At 42.8% G+C, this 15,523-nt stretch overlaps 2 protein-coding genes across 5 annotated transcripts; one reads left to right on the plus strand and one right to left on the minus strand.

The window, feature by feature from the left end:
- Nucleotides 1-3,353: 3,353 nt before the first annotated feature.
- Nucleotides 3,354-6,407, minus strand: rasl11a (RAS-like, family 11, member A). Of its 2 annotated transcripts, none has more exons than XM_030779655.1 (4): nucleotides 5,978-6,407; nucleotides 5,284-5,340; nucleotides 5,096-5,166; nucleotides 3,354-4,086 (listed from the first exon to the last, which is right to left on the minus strand). In XM_030779655.1, exons 1-4 carry the CDS (start codon nucleotides 6,126-6,128, stop codon nucleotides 3,628-3,630), a joined length of 738 nt encoding a protein of 245 aa, XP_030635515.1. In that variant the 5' UTR covers nucleotides 6,129-6,407; the 3' UTR covers nucleotides 3,354-3,627. The 2 variants fall into 2 exon arrangements, with proteins under 2 accessions (XP_030635515.1, XP_030635514.1); XM_030779654.1 differs by having other exon boundaries at nucleotides 3,354-4,098; nucleotides 5,084-5,166.
- Nucleotides 6,408-7,427: 1,020 nt separating this feature from the next.
- On the plus strand, nucleotides 7,428-14,550 carry usp12b (ubiquitin specific peptidase 12b). 3 transcript variants are annotated; one of them, XM_030779973.1, is made up of 10 exons: nucleotides 7,428-7,549; nucleotides 9,322-9,402; nucleotides 9,766-9,979; nucleotides 10,284-10,418; nucleotides 10,464-10,561; nucleotides 11,208-11,284; nucleotides 11,776-11,859; nucleotides 12,242-12,439; nucleotides 12,697-12,775; nucleotides 14,416-14,550. In XM_030779973.1, the coding sequence occupies exons 1-10, from the start codon at nucleotides 7,502-7,504 to the stop codon at nucleotides 14,515-14,517; spliced, it is 1,116 nt and encodes a 371-aa protein (XP_030635833.1). In that variant the 5' UTR covers nucleotides 7,428-7,501; the 3' UTR covers nucleotides 14,518-14,550. The 3 variants fall into 3 exon arrangements, with proteins under 3 accessions (XP_030635833.1, XP_030635834.1, XP_030635832.1); XM_030779974.1 differs by having other exon boundaries at nucleotides 9,802-9,979; XM_030779972.1 differs by having other exon boundaries at nucleotides 10,284-10,561.
- Nucleotides 14,551-15,523: the final 973 nt, after the last annotated feature.

Here is a 15,523-nt window from a genome sequence, read left to right on the forward strand (position 1 = left end):
TGTGCAAGCTGGGTTTTTTCGTGTCCACACTCTAGTTAAAAAACACGCCAGGGTGCTGTCATTGCAAGTGGACGTTGTGTGTGTCGCAGTGACGTGGGTTAGCCGTACGGAGTGTGTGCAGAGAGAGAACTGAGTACGTTTCAACCCGAGACTTGGAAGAAGGTCGAAAGCCACACGGATGACTGTTACTCCAAGATGTTGGTTTGGAGGTCATCCCATTTTTCTCTTTCTCTCGCTCTATGTACTCTCCTTCCTTTTTTTTTTTCTTTTTTCCTGTCTTTCCTGTCAAGTCTACTCTTTAACCCCTTCATCTCTCTTTTTTTTTTTCCGCGAGTCTCCTCTTTCCACTTCGTTCCTTTTTCATTGATTCTTTTCCTCCTTCCTTTCCACTTCACCCGACACTAGCTCCCGGTCTCGCCCCCTTCCTTTTTTTTTCGCTGTGTTGTTCATTTCCCTTTCTCTCTCTTCTTTCTTTTCTTTTCTTTTCTTTTGGCTCCTCACGCGCTTCTCCGCTGGGACCTGAGTCTTAAACGCGCTCCCAGGCAAAGCCCAAACTGTGCTTACTGGGTGACAGATAGCGCAGGAAGACTCAGAGGAGGGGGGAAAAAAAACATGTCCCCTCTAAAAAAAAACCCAAAAAAACCCAGCTGTTTTGCATCCAACATAAACACGCTGTTACATATGCATGTCTGTTAAATGAGCTTTCCCACACACAGCACATTTTTACCAAATGAAGACAAACTCTTCTTCAGTCTTACTCCCCGGGGGGTTGAGCTGATAACCCTCTCTCCCTCCAGATGCTACCCGAGCACAGGAAGTCATTCATTTTCGTTTGCCCAAAGACCTCATTAAAATATGTCTGAGGTGAATGCACTGAGCATTAAACAACCACAAAAAAAAAAAACAACCCAGAATGGAATTTTTTTTTTTTTTTTTTTTGCTGATGTGTTTCATAGAAACTGATCCAGTTTCTGAACCAAGGTATCCAAACCGAACCCAGGTCAGTGCATCGACAAACACCCCGTAGCCACAGGCTACACATCTGTTCATCTTTCCAAGGGTGTGGCCACACAACACTCTAGGCAGCAAGACGGGGTTCACCGTAAACATTTTGCTAACTTTAGTACTTCTGATAAGAACTGGGGCTGAGAGGGCTGATTCTGGATCAGCGTGAGAGCTGCAATCTAAACTAAACAGGAGGAACATCATTGAATCAATCATCCAGGCAAGTCAACAGCACTACTGACACACAACACATTGCCTCCATGTATACAGAGTAATTATAGCAGTCTGGTAGAGATAAGAGGTAACACAAGGTAACACTCAAGTTAGCCTTCAACTTCTGACCATAACCTCAGTGCATCTGCACATGTGTGTGTGTGTGTGTGTGTGTGTGTATGTGTGTGTGTTCTTCATCTAGTCCTGACAGGGGCATTTACTTGAATTAGTTCAGTGCAAAGAGATGGTGTGCAAAATACACCAAAAGCAGTGTGCGGGAAAGCACACGTTCTGTTAAACAAAGCTGACCCACTGAGGAAACCCGCAGGACAGTTAGGAAAAACTCAGTCTTACACATGAACATATACACAGACACTGTGCACATAGACAGACACACACATAGACACACATACAAAATCTGAGTTTCTAAAGACTTACAGCTTACCTGCGTTAGACAAATGACTTCCCTATGCAGTTTTTTTTTTTTTACCATTTCCAGACTAGAACTGTGTGTGTCTGTGTGTGTGTGTGTGTGTGTGTGTGTGTGTGTACGCATGCCCTTGCTGGCATATGTTTATGACTCTATACCAGATGTATACCAGATGTGTCTTTAAGTGAGAGTGCGTATCTGATGACACACAGATGCTTTAACCATCTATGACTATGAGCGAGTGGTCATGCACATCAGCATAGGAGATTTCATGTACCCTTCATATATTTAGAAAAAAAAAAAAGCAAAAGATAAACTAATTTTAGAGGGAACAGTTAGTCCTCCAAGATATTCATAACTGATTAGCTTTCACCTGTGTTACAGTTTTGACGGAGAAACCCGCACTACATCACAGAGGAACAAAAACTTAAGCTTAATAATAACTTTAAAATCTGGAAATGTTTTTTTTGGGGGGAGGGCCACCTTTTTATATATACATATATATATATATATCAGTGGCAGCCTCACAGACTCCGCTGCTAGACCTGAATTACACTTCTCTATTTTGGCGTGTAAGAGAAGATATAAATGACACATTTTCTTCACATTCTGTCTCTCACTTCACATTTGACTAGTTTTGAAATGTATAATTAGAGCGGAGCTCCTCTAAGAATTAAGAAAAAAAAGGTGAATAAAGGAAGTGGATCTTTAGGCTGCTGAATGCCTGTTTGAAATGTCGAGTGTATGTGTGCGTTTGTGTGTGTGTCTCCCTTTTTTATAGCTATGGTTAGGACCGTAGGTTTTGGTTTGAAAAAAAAAAAAAAAACATTCTCCACACTCTGATGAACTCCTCACCAGTGGTTACATTCTAAACCCATCCCTGCCTTTCATCAGGTCAGGGGTATTGAGGTGAGGGGTGAAAGGTGAAAGGTTAAAGGTCAATAACCACTTTCGTGGAGGTACACGGAGTACGCGGACATGCGGTCAGCTTGGAATTCCCAGCCCTGCCTCTGAGGAATGTCGTTTTATCTGCACTCTGGACCATCGGTTGTCCTTATGAGGGGGGAAGAGCTATTGGGAAAGCCACGGAACAAGACTCTTCCATAACCTCCGACAAACTGTTAATGGGTCTTATAGGAACGGCTAGTACGAAAAAAAGAAAAAAACACAGGCTGTATAATGTATCTCACAGACACGACGCAAAGGGAAAATTCTGGTACTGAAATATCGTCTCAGGAAACCGGGTAAACTGAGATTAATGAGAACCAGAGCAATAGCATGGTAACTTAATCCACTGAGAGTTATACAACTCTCTGGACTTTGTGCTCTGTTTGATTGTTTGTTTATGAAAGGATATAAATGTTATGGCCTGTTAGACTGTTATAGTGTATTTAAGGCAAACACTTCCTTTGTTCAACTGCTGTAGTCCTAATATTGCTGTATATGGAATGGCATGTGATAAAAGAGAGAAGATACAATGAAATTTTAATCTTTATCCAAACACATCCTCTCTTGTACCTGATTATTGTTATTTCATTAAATTATCACATTGTCATTGCATGCGGCAATAAAATAAGGTTGGAAAACTTTCTGTTGAAACTATATCTTGTCAAAAATTAAAAAAAAAAAAAGACAATCCATAAACAAATTACCCTGTCAGAAAGAGATAGAAACACAATGAAAAAATGAAGAAAGAAAAGGTTCCAAAAAAAAAACCCCACAGAAAATCCCATCATGCAACGTGTCAGTGAGAAGTCTCTCGGGGTCGGGATGTCTTGTAAACATGTTCACCTCGCAGTCTCTTAGTCTTTCCTCCAGCTTTGTGTTTGACTCCTTAATCCATTAACCTCCTCAAAAACTATTTGACATCACATCACATTGCTGATGTCAAGGTCTCCTGTTATCCTCCGTACTTTATCCAGGGCCACAGTCTTTGGCCCTCTGACGTTGCTTCACCAGCACCATTGTCTTTACCGCAATCACAGAGTGGTGGACGACTTCACCTTGGACGACAACACCTGGCGGAACCTTCTCTTCAGCTCCTGCATGTTGGGCGACTTGGGCCTGGCAAGGTGGAGACCCCCTCTCCTCTTCTCTCCGTTCCCCCCTCCCAACGCTCGGCTAATCTCCTGACAAATGTGCAGGAAGGCGGCGTGGACCCCCTCGTGGTTCTCTCGTGCCGAGGCCTCGAAATACACCCCTCCTAACTCGGCGGCCAAGGCCTCACCCTCGTGAGAGGGCACCTCGCGGGCGCGGAGCAGGTCGCTCTTGTTGCCCACCAGAATGATGGGGATGTTGCCACTCGGGTGGATCCGACGCACGTGCTGGTAGAGCGGTTGAATCGTACGGTAACTACTGTGGTCCGTGATCGAGAAGACCAGCACGTAGCCGTCGGCCCAGTATATGGAGCGGTTAATCTGTTCCTGGCAATACAGCCCCTCAGCATCATCCTGGAAAGGGAGAGAGATAGAGAGACGGAGAGGTGGGAGGGTACATCAGCGGTGAAAGGAATGACCAACTTAATGCAATGGAATGAGAAAATATTTTTTTGGCAAGATCACTGTGCCTCGAGAGGAAGGGAGAGAGAGAGAGAGAGAGAGAGAGAGAGAGAGGGAGGGAGACGTAGGATAATATTACTTCTAGAACAAATAACAGCAATTGCATCAGAACGTTAAACATGTAACACTAGAAGAATGCAGCATGACAATAGCATTAGTGAAGAGAACTGATTGAACTCGGTGATACAGAGCAATTTAAGTCCTGATCTTTTCCTCCGCCGCTGGTTAAGTTTATCTAATTTCAACATACCTTTCTGTAACAATAGCATCTCCCTTACACTATACTTAGCTATAGCCAAAGGGTCAGATGAATGGAACCCAACAGAAAAGCAAGCCTTAATCTCTGCTTATTTATGAAGTATTTAGCAATCATATGTTCACAGCCTAAACAAAAGCCAGAGCCAAAAAATACACACGACGGGTGAGGGAGGATAATACTCTCTACAAATTTTTTTTTTTTAAACATAGGTTCATGCTTCAGATATAGTCATTATAAAAGAAGGGAGATATGGTAAATATTTTATGATTATACTGCAATTCATATTTAACGAGAGATCCTCCTCCTGCGACTGCCAGTCTTCCTTCCCGTTCCATTCTTCTGAGTTCAGTTGTAATGAGCTTAGAAGAGGTTACACCCTCTTTATCTCCGACTGAGTCGACTTTGTTTACCAGAAAAACCTTTGAACTAATATTTCTAAGACTTAATTGAAGTGAACAGACAAAATCCCACAGGAACAAGAAGAGCAATCTAAATGACTGAGATAAAACAATAAATCCAGTTATTCTTAAGACCATTGACAAAATAAATAAATAAATAAATAAAAAATAAAAAGAAGAGCTTGCATGAATCTCTTTGTGTTATTATTCCATAAAGTACCTGGAGAGCCACACACGGCGTGTCTTGCACTTGCAAGGAGACTTGTTCCCCATCCAAATTGATTTTTCTTGAGTAAAGGGCCCCTGAGAATAAAACAAGTACATCAAGAACTGTAGGGGTAGTTTTTGCAAGCAATACATTGATGAAGTTAACTACTGTGTTATATTAACTAAATATAACTACTACTGAGTTGTATTTACCTGTGTTTGCTTCATAATCTCCAATGAACCTCTTGGTTAGAAAACGCACTATCAAAGCTGCAAAATAAATTGGAAAATAAGGAGAGCTTGTTCTTACAGTGATCTTACTTATGTAATTTCAGTAAATGGCACAGGATCATTAACTGAATAACAGAAGTTGCCCTTTTATTCTGCTTTGAGTGAAACAACTTCTAACCTTAACAATAATAGCAGAAATGTCAGTGCTGATGTCATATCAGTACAAATCAGTAACTTCTACCAAACGTTGGCAAGAGGACTGTCAAAGACTATGCCATAGCCAATGACAGCAAGGAGTGAAATCTATCGCCCCCTGGCAAGGTTGCTGACATGCTTCTGACCTTACATTCTTAGTTACGTTGGTACTCGAACAGTTTTACTTCGCAAACTCAAAGACAGGCACCATGTGGAGGACTGTTCAAAAACACTTAAATATTTAACGTTTTATTCAAACTCGTTGAATTTAAAATCAGTAGTCTCAATGAATATGGTATAAGCCTCACAATCTTCTACCCGGAATCTTTAAATCTAGAAGCTTAGTCTCTCTCATTTGTGGAGTTCGCTAATAATCATATTACATTACCGTGATAATCTAATTAATGATTTTCATACTCTGGTTTGTCTAGTATACAATTCAAATGAATATGTCAAAGTAAAGAATGTTAATAAGGGCTACCTGTTTTTCCGACGTTACTCGCCCCAAGAACCACAATTTTAACGTTCTTGTTGGGCACGCAGTCCAGAACGGGATACTCTGGTATGGGAACTAGCAGAAAGTTGCTAGAGCCACCGCTCATTGTTCTTGTTTGGTCGATAGGAAGACGCATTTAGAAAGCCGTAAATCTTAACAAACGTGAATAGGAAAGCATCTTTCCACGGAGGGCGAAACGCGAATATTTTCTTGAGGATGCAGGCTACGTCTGTTGCCCATGATTGCAAAAACGATATTGTCCGTCTTGAAACAATGCTATGACATACCCGTTCGTTTCGAAATAAATTTCCACGATTCCGTTATCCTTGGATTTTATCCCTCTGCCGTTTCCTTGAAACAGAGGTGAAGTTCCAAGCTATCCAGAGGCCCTTGAAGACCTAAACAAACTGTATTTCCGAACTTCATCCACAAACCGCAACAGTGCTTAGTCAGTAAGAGCGGACACAGCCAGACGCATCAAGGAGGGATGCAAGGGGCGTGAATTATCCAGCGGAACAGACCGCTGACAAGGCGCAACCGTTTACACTGATCTGAATCGTGAAAGTTGACACTAAAGTTCATGAAGACCGATTAGATTTTCGACTAGTAATTTTAAGTACGTTAGTGTGAGTCTTGAAACGTCACGTGATTTTATCATTTAAAACATAATATTCAAATCGGTTAGATATGTGAAGGTCACACCTGGGTCATTACATATGTCTTGGGTTATATTGCCCAGGGTTGCTTTAACAACTGCTTCGTTACACAAAAGCGATTCTTGCAAAACCCGATTCCCATACGACGTTTTTGTGAAATGTGAGCGATGCAAATTATTACATTTTAATGTAGACTGTAAAAGAGATCAGTATGTAACTTACATGAGGTAATTCAAACGATCCAGATCACTGTTTTCAATTTGTAGCATATTCTCTCCTCTTGACAGAACTGTGACTTTGATCAGAAGCTATCTACATAACACATAAAAATTATATCAGATATAAACGATGCCTAATATCCATTCTCACAGAGAAAATTAAAACAATTTTACTAGACTAAGGTGATACATAGTGAGTTAGGCTACTTTGTGACAAACAATATTGAAACCTTATGTGAATTCTAAAATGCTGTGTAATGTAATGCAGTATTCTTCTCTACATTTTACCAAAGCACCGAAACAATGCATCTATTAACAGTGTCGGAGTCCATCAATCGACACAAACATAAAATGTATATAAAAAATATTTCTGCGAGTAAACGCTTGACAGGCATTACAATTGTTAAGTTAAATGAGCGTGTCATTTCCGAGCCTGTTCCTACGATTTTGTACGGAAGTTGCCGAGTCGCAGTGAGTGGCCTATGAGAGACTTTCTAGACTGCGTCCCCAGTGAAGAAGAGAGACACTCCCTCATTTCGTTTCGAGCTGGACGGGCAAGAGGCTTCCCCGGAACTTCAGCCTACGCGGCTGTGACAGTTTTAAATTGGGGTTCGGTCCAATATGGCGGCAGACGGATGGAAATACTGATGACAGTCCGAAAGATCGCCTCGATTTGTACGATGGTATGTTTTGTTTTGGCTTCTGCACTGCTTGGTACTTTCTCGCTTGTCACAACTAGTGTTGTCGAAGCTGCGATGTCCTGTCCACTGCGGCTAGCTAGCTAGCCTACTTTGCTAGCATTGCTAATAAGCTAGCAAAATATCAAGCTCAACCTAGCTAAGGAGACAAGTCTTGTTATGATTGTCTTCGGAGAGTTTATAAAGCGTATACATGCAGCTGCTTGTCATTTCACATTTCACTATGCACGTCTTTCAGCTCACTTAATTTTAGTTACGTTTTCGCCATGTACAGGAGACAAATGTGAAATCTGAGGATTGCTATGTTAATTATCTAACAAGTCTTGGATGTGTACGACCCATGCATGAGTAGGGCGGATAGCAGCCAAGCTCGTTCTAATGCTAGCTCACGTTAGCTTGCTCGTCTGTTGTTAGTAACTAAGCTACATATTTTAATTAAGTTAACGGGCAGTGGAAACTCCACATATCTCAGTTGTTCAGAATAATACAAAGTTGCTCCAGTCAAATATTATTCACGCAATAGTTCAGGTAAAGTAACTGCAAGACTCAGAGCTAATCAGTGCTGACTATCACTGTTCTACGTTAGCTAGCTGTAGCTCGTAGTCGCAACTGAGGAGCATTAGCTAGGATAACAAGAGTATACGGATAAAATGCCAGCTGTAAGTTAGTGGGTTAGTTGAAGTTAGCCAGGTAGCCACTAGCTAGCTAATGATATGTGACATCTAGGAGTTGCAGCTGAACATTGTCCCATTTCGTTTCGAGAATTTGCCCTATAACTCTCAGGCAGATACGTCATATACCACAAATCTTCTTGTGGTATGTAATGTTGATATTAAAAGCAATGGTGTTGGTACCAACCAATGTCACAGAACCAGCTAAGGCAGAGAAAAGTTGACTGTTGTGGATTGTTATGTAGATGAACGAGGCTTTTGCGTTCAGGTGACGTTTCTCATCTTCTCTATTTGCTTTGATCTGTTTGATAATATGAGTCAGTGCGTTATGAAAACGACTCATTGAACAGCATCCTACACAAAACGAATGTCCTAGAGCTATGTAGCAAAATAAATGAGCAGAGTTTCAGCGTAGGTTTCACGGAAAGATGAAATAACTAAGCCATATTGTACAACGCGAAACTTGCCCCGTAACCGGATTAGAGCGCACAGATACCAGCCAAACGACGCAGTATGTAAATGACATGTGCGTTTCAGTTTTTACCCTCTTTAAGTGAAGTGCTTTATCCGGTAAATGTACGTGATTAACTGATCCCTCCCCGCTCCACCTTTTTTCTCCCAAGCAGTATTAACATTGAGAGCAAACAGACATATGCGGGGACAGTAATGTCCACTTTATTTAGAGAGTATTTAGATTGCACTTAAGCAGTGCTTGGCTTAGGATGCTTCAGACTTTTTTTCAGCCAGGCCACCTGCAACTGACCTCTGTCCCATCTACGGAAATAACACGGAGCAGTTCACTTAAGCAGTGTGTCACAGTCGCGAAGTCAATTAAGATATTATTAATTTTCCCATCTGGATGACTTATGTAATAGCCCAGCGCTGCATCCTGTTAATGCCACCGTTGCCATCTTGCTCCCCAAACAGGATGTTCCTGTTGGTCTTTGAAAAGGTCCAGAGTTTTCCTGCACACTTAAAAACTCAGTTACATTAACATGGGGGGGGTGGGGCGGGGGGGGGGGGGTGACAAGGAGATGGAAAGAGAAAGTGTCTTGCCAAAGATAACCATGATAATTGTCTTCTCAGGGCGCCAATGCCTCTGCCTTGGAGAAGGAGATTGGACCGGAACAGTTTCCTGTAAATGAACACTACTTTGGGCTGGTCAATGTAAGTAGGGGCTGTTTGAATGATCAGCAGAGTTGATGATCAGGCAAAAGAGCAGAATGCAAAAATATGCTGATCAAGCGCTTAACTTTGACTTCCTCATTTTTTACAAAGTAAGCTCTGAGTTCAGATTGCTTATCTGCTCTGATGATGATGATGATAATAATAACACACCAATAAAAAGATGAAATCTTTTTCTCTCCAATATTGTAAATCTGTCAGTAAGTGTTTTTTCGGAGTACCTATTTATAAACACAGACATTCACTGACATCTTACGAAACGTCAGAGATTGACCTCCTCACACACTTTTTTATTTCCCCTTTATCCGCTCCCTCCCGCCCCACGTAATCTGCTCTTTTCCACAGTTCGGCAACACCTGCTACTGTAACTCAGTGTTGCAGGCGCTCTATTTTTGCCGGCCGTTCCGGGAGAAGGTACTGGCCTATAAGATCCAGCCCAGGCGGAAAGAGAGTTTGCTCACCTGCCTGGCGGACTTGTTCAACAGCATCGCCACGCAGAAAAAGAAAGTAGGAGTAATACCACCTAAGAAGTTCATCTCACGGCTAAGAAAGGAGAACGGTGAGATGAGGGAAAGGGGGGGGGGGGGGGTAGAACAATAGAATCGGAAAAAAAAAAGGAGACGTCGTCTCGTTAGTTAAACGAAAATATCGATACAGAGAAGAGTGTTTGAGAGATATACGTGGAGTTGCCAACGTACGTCGGGGGAATTTATTTTTTTGCAGCGCCTTCCTCATTCAGAGACAGCTGTGTCATATTTAAATGAATCGAAACCACAGGAGAGTATAGTTTTATGTATGACGCATAGTTGGTTTGCTTCTGTCTAATCCAGTGGCTCACGTCCTGTCTCTCGTCTCTTCTTCAGAACTGTTTGACAATTACATGCAACAGGATGCTCACGAGTTTCTCAACTACCTGCTCAACACCATCGCAGACCTCCTGCAGGAGGAGAAGAGCCAGGAGAGACAGCAGAACGGCAAGTTGGTGCAGAACGGAGGAGGTGGAGGAGGAGGAGGTGGAGGGGGAGGAAGCAGCAGCAGTACAGGTGAAGGAGAAGCAGAGGAGAAGACCCAGCAGACCTGGGTACATGAGATCTTCCAGGGCACGCTGACCAATGAGACGCGCTGCCTCAACTGTGAAGCGGTGAGCAGAGAACAAACCACGAGTCAGGAGCTATGAACGATGTGGCACGCTTTTCCAGATGATGTTACTCAGTTACTCTTGAATGGTGAATGTGTGGTGTCATTGTTAGAGGCTCTTAGACCTCTTTCTCTTTCTTTCATTTATTCTTTTTAAGACACGTTCAAGTCTGAAGCATTATAGAGCAGCTGTCCTTATAATAACAATAATAGCATTTATGGTTATGATTTGAGTTTAAGCTTTCTTAAGAAGAAGCACTGCATGTTGCGAACAAAACTGCTACAAGAGTGTGTGTGTGTGTGTACATGGGCTGCTGGTGTCGTAATAGAAACAGCCCAATACAGGAAGGTACTGATAATCTTTTACTGCGGTGATAGTCTCGTAACACTTGCCATTACACACCCACGGTGCTATCAGAAGCATGACTTCGAGTTTGATGTGATTTAAACTGGGCGTGGCCTCACCCATTTAAACCCTGATAACACGTAGTAGTGTTATCTGCCACAGCGAGAGAGCGCTAAATCAGGTCAATGGCAGTGTTACCGCGGAATGGAATTTTCAGCAGTAATGATGTAACCCACAGCAGGTGATTGTAACGTATGAGACGCCAATGTGGCGTTAGCTAAAGTGTTGTGTTTCGTCCTCTCAGGTGAGCAGTAAAGATGAGGATTTTTTGGACCTCTCCGTAGATGTGGAGCAAAACACATCTATCACTCACTGTCTCAGGTAAGAGCCTGGACTGGGGGTGGGGGGAGGGGGGAGGGGGGGGGGGGTGGCGGCGTACGGGGGACGACTGGATTGTTATACGTGCCTGTCTAAATAAAGTCTGACCAAAGTCATTTCTGGAAGGGCTACCGTTGACGCAGGTATTTAGATTAACCTTTCAGGCAAGCGACCAGTTTTAAGGCTTGGAAAGACCGTTCCGAAGCCAGAGTTAACAAACTGCTGAATTTCAACAGACGCCTGCACATCATACCTCAAGGAGTAATGTTGGATTGCATTTGCTTAGTCGGCAACAGTCTCTTCGGAGATCATCTGTTTTCAACAGCTGTACATATCCACCAGATTTGTGTGTGTGTGTGTGTGTGTGTGTGTGTGTGTGTGCGCGCGCTGCATAAAATTAACGAATTCAACACAGCATATGCAGTATAATGTTAGGCAGAGCTCCATCTCACAGTTGTGGGTTTCTTTTTTTTTTTTTTTTTTTTAACAAACAGGGGCTTCAGCAACACAGAGACCTTATGTAGCGAATACAAGTACTACTGTGAGCAATGTCGAAGCAAGCAGGAGGCACAGAAAAGGTGAGTCTGGCTTTTCCATTGGACAGCAGCCCCGTTGTGTTACCATAGTGACACCCAACCAGTCATCTTTGTAAGCGACCACTTAAATGTGCATATGGGTTTTTTTTAAGATATGAGTGTGAGTTCCTAGTAGTTGCAGAGCTAAATAAGCTAAAAATACCAAGTAGGTGTTTGAGAGGCAACATTAGTTATCTCTGTTCATCTACTGAGTGCGCATTTGAAGTGTATGTCCATATAAGGTAGTGTTAAGGAGCCTGACTGTGATCTCAATTAGAGAATGGACTTGCGTTGCCAATCATAAGTAACTGAATTGTAGCGGACAATAAACTAGCAGCCTGAATTTAAAGCATCAGCCACATCATCTCCCTCTCTCGACCAATAGGATGCGGGTTAAGAAATTACCCATGATCCTTGCGCTGCACCTGAAGCGTTTTAAGTACATGGACCAGCTGCATCGTTATACCAAGCTGTCCTACCGCGTGGTCTTCCCCTTGGAGCTACGGCTCTTCAACACATCCGGCGACGCCACGAACCCCGACCGCATGTACGACCTGGTCGCCGTGGTGGTGCACTGTGGGAGGTAAGCTTCAATCTTCTCTCAGAAAACGGCAGGGCAATACGTCTCCTCACCAAAGCTGAAGTTTTTTTTTTTTTAATTAACTCCAGTCCTGCTTAGATATTTTAAAAACACGCACAGATGGTTGAAACGATACAAGCCAATGCATCTGTGGTTACGCATACAGTTTAGCTAAATGCCCACACTGGATTGTATTTCAAATGTGCTCTCTTTAATTCCATCCCAAATGGTGTTTGTTTGTTTTTATTTATTTTTTGCAGCGGTCCAAATCGTGGTCATTACATCACAATCGTGAAGAGTCATGGCTTTTGGCTTCTGTTTGACGACGATATAGTAGAAGTAAGTAAGAAAGTTGTTGTTGTTCTTCATGAAGATAAAACAAGATGTGTTTTAATCAAATAATTACATTTTTTTGAAAGAAAAAGGAAGTGAAGCTTTGCAACTGAAAAAGCCTGGGCAGTATCAAGCATTGAGAGGGGTTTTTCTCTGAGAAAAGATGCGGTTATACACCTGTTTTTATTGTAAATTTAACCTGAGGTACATCCGACTGCTATGTTCAGTACAGTATGTGCGTACGACCCCTTTTTTAGAGATGGACAATCGATTTTTAATGCTGCGTGCAGCAGAACTGTTTTGAGTGGTTGTTTCCAAAGCTAGGAGTTTCAAACTCATCAGTTAGTCTGGAGTTTTCCCCCATTCACCTCGGACTTGTCTGGAATATAGTCGTCACATTGACCTACATACTTTTAATGTCAAGGAGGAATAGTCAAACAGTTTTGATTAATATTGGATTATATGGGGACTATAGGAGAAGACGAAAACTAAAGAATCCTCTTAAAGGTCTTGATGTTCAGCTCAAGACTTCGATTTTCAGATTTTTCAGTTAAAGGTAATTGGAATAGGGGTTTGTGTGTGTTTTACTTGTGCCTCGATGTTTACGGTTTCATGCAAATTCAGGTTTCACTTTGGCCACGCCCGTTAAACCAGACAGACTGAAGGTGTTTTTAGTTTTTATAAACGTCTGTTGCTCAGGAATCATTTGTGAAGTGGACTGGATTAAACAAAACTACTTGTCAGGAGTTACTATAATCAACAGTAACCGATTTAAACATCTGTTTTGTCTTGGCAGAAAAAACTTACGTCTAGCTTGCATGCTGTTATGTCTTACTAGCACATATACATGTCAAAGACACAAACAAACCTGATGTTACTGCAAACGTAAACCGACACTCTTCCTGTAAACACTAACAGGGCAGAAGCCCAGGGGCTGTCAGTTATGAATGCTAACGGGAAAAGCAATTCATTACTCCACTGCCTGAAATGTTTTCTGAGCCGGATGGTTCGGGCTCTTTGCCTGGCACCGAACTGCTTTCAGCGCAAGTCTTAATGGGGGGCTAAGGCTGGGTTCGGTCAGGATTATGCTCTAAGGAAATCGAGAGCGTCTTCTTTTTCCACTACGAGATGTTCTCACATCGGACTCTGAAGAGAGCGAGAGGGAGACAGAAAGAGAGACAGGAGGAAACCGAGAGCAAGACAGACGGGGCGGGCGGGGAGGGGGGGGGCAGTGACAGCTGGCTACGATGGGAAATTTCCACAGAGCAAGAGCTGCACCACTGGTCTGTGTGAATTCCTATACCTCCTCTTTAATCCCCCGGGAGGTTTTGGCTCCAAAAACTGCCAGAGCAAACAAACGCAAACCGCAGACGAAAGGACCTATCCGCACGCACGTTTGCTCTGAGTGTTGTTTTTGCCTCTCAGTCTCACTTTTGGCTCTTTTTATACGTTAATATTATGAGTTCACTTCTGTCTCTTCAATTGATCCGATTTAACATTGGTCTGAAGTTAGCTTTGGAATTTGGATTAGGAAATGCGCTTTTATGTGTGAACAGGAAATCGGGATTAAATGTTACGGGGTATCTGTTTTCTCACTTGTTTTTTTTTTTTTTTTTTCATTTTTCCCTTTCTGTTTTTTGTTTTAGAAAATTGACGCCCAGGCAATTGAGGAATTCTACGGCCTGACATCTGACATTTCCAAAAACTCAGAGTCGGGGTACATCCTCTTTTACCAGTCCAGAGACTGAACCAATGGGAGCACAAGAACGGATCTATGTGACATTACGATAGGTGGGAGGGAGGGAGAAGGCAGGGCATTGGCTCTGTGGACATGCCCCCCTACTCCAGAACCCTCAATCAAGTCCCTATTTTAGTCAGGCTCATCAGTGGAGCCTTGCAGCAGAGTATCAACCAACCCACAGACAGGAGCAGCGGATGCCGCAGTGACCCGGGGCACGGCAATGGTTTTTTCGCCAGACAGAAGCAATCGCAGTTCGATAACACATCGTCACACTCCCTCTTATTGTTTCATTTTTGGCTCAGTTCAGTTACAGCACACACACACACACACACACACACACAGACTCTCACACTCCTACAGTTGAGACTAAGCACCTGTCATAGTGACAGTGATAAGCAGAAGCGCTGATGGTTTTAAAAGTGGACAGACTTTTACCAAAGTGTAAGGGAGGGCACATTTGTTTTCAGCACAGTTTATTTTTTTTGTTTATTTTTTTTTTTTTATTGACATGACACAGGGCCTTAGCAGCAGTAGAAAACTATGTTTCGGTCACGACGAGTGACGCACCGTAACGTCATGTCGTGTCGCGTCTCACAGCACACAGCACCTCTCAGGTAGCTGTACATCTATACATCCTTCATCAGCTGGAGTTTAGATACGGAGCTCGTGTACCCTCAGACCTCTGTCCACGGTTTCAACACGTTGGCATCACATTATCCATGCCCAGAGGGCAACTGTTTACGTGTCACGTCCATCCTTTGCATCACCGTTGTGGAAACGAGACCGAAACCGTGGTGTGTGTGCGTGAGGACGCTTCTCTCTGTCTGCTTCCTGTTTGAATGACTAGATTGGATGTCGGAGGATGAAGTGCAAGATTCGCTATTTAATTCTGTTCTTTCAAATGCACAAATAACCGTACATAGGGATGTTTTGGAAACAAGACATGGGATGGGGGGAGGGTGGGGGAGTGGTTGGGGGGTTGTTGGTAGTGGGTGAAACAGCTCCTACTTTTT

Source organism: Chanos chanos, chromosome 7 (genome assembly GCF_902362185.1).
Source record: "Chanos chanos chromosome 7, fChaCha1.1, whole genome shotgun sequence".
In the NCBI taxonomy this organism is placed as follows: Eukaryota; Metazoa; Chordata; class Actinopteri; order Gonorynchiformes; family Chanidae; genus Chanos; species Chanos chanos.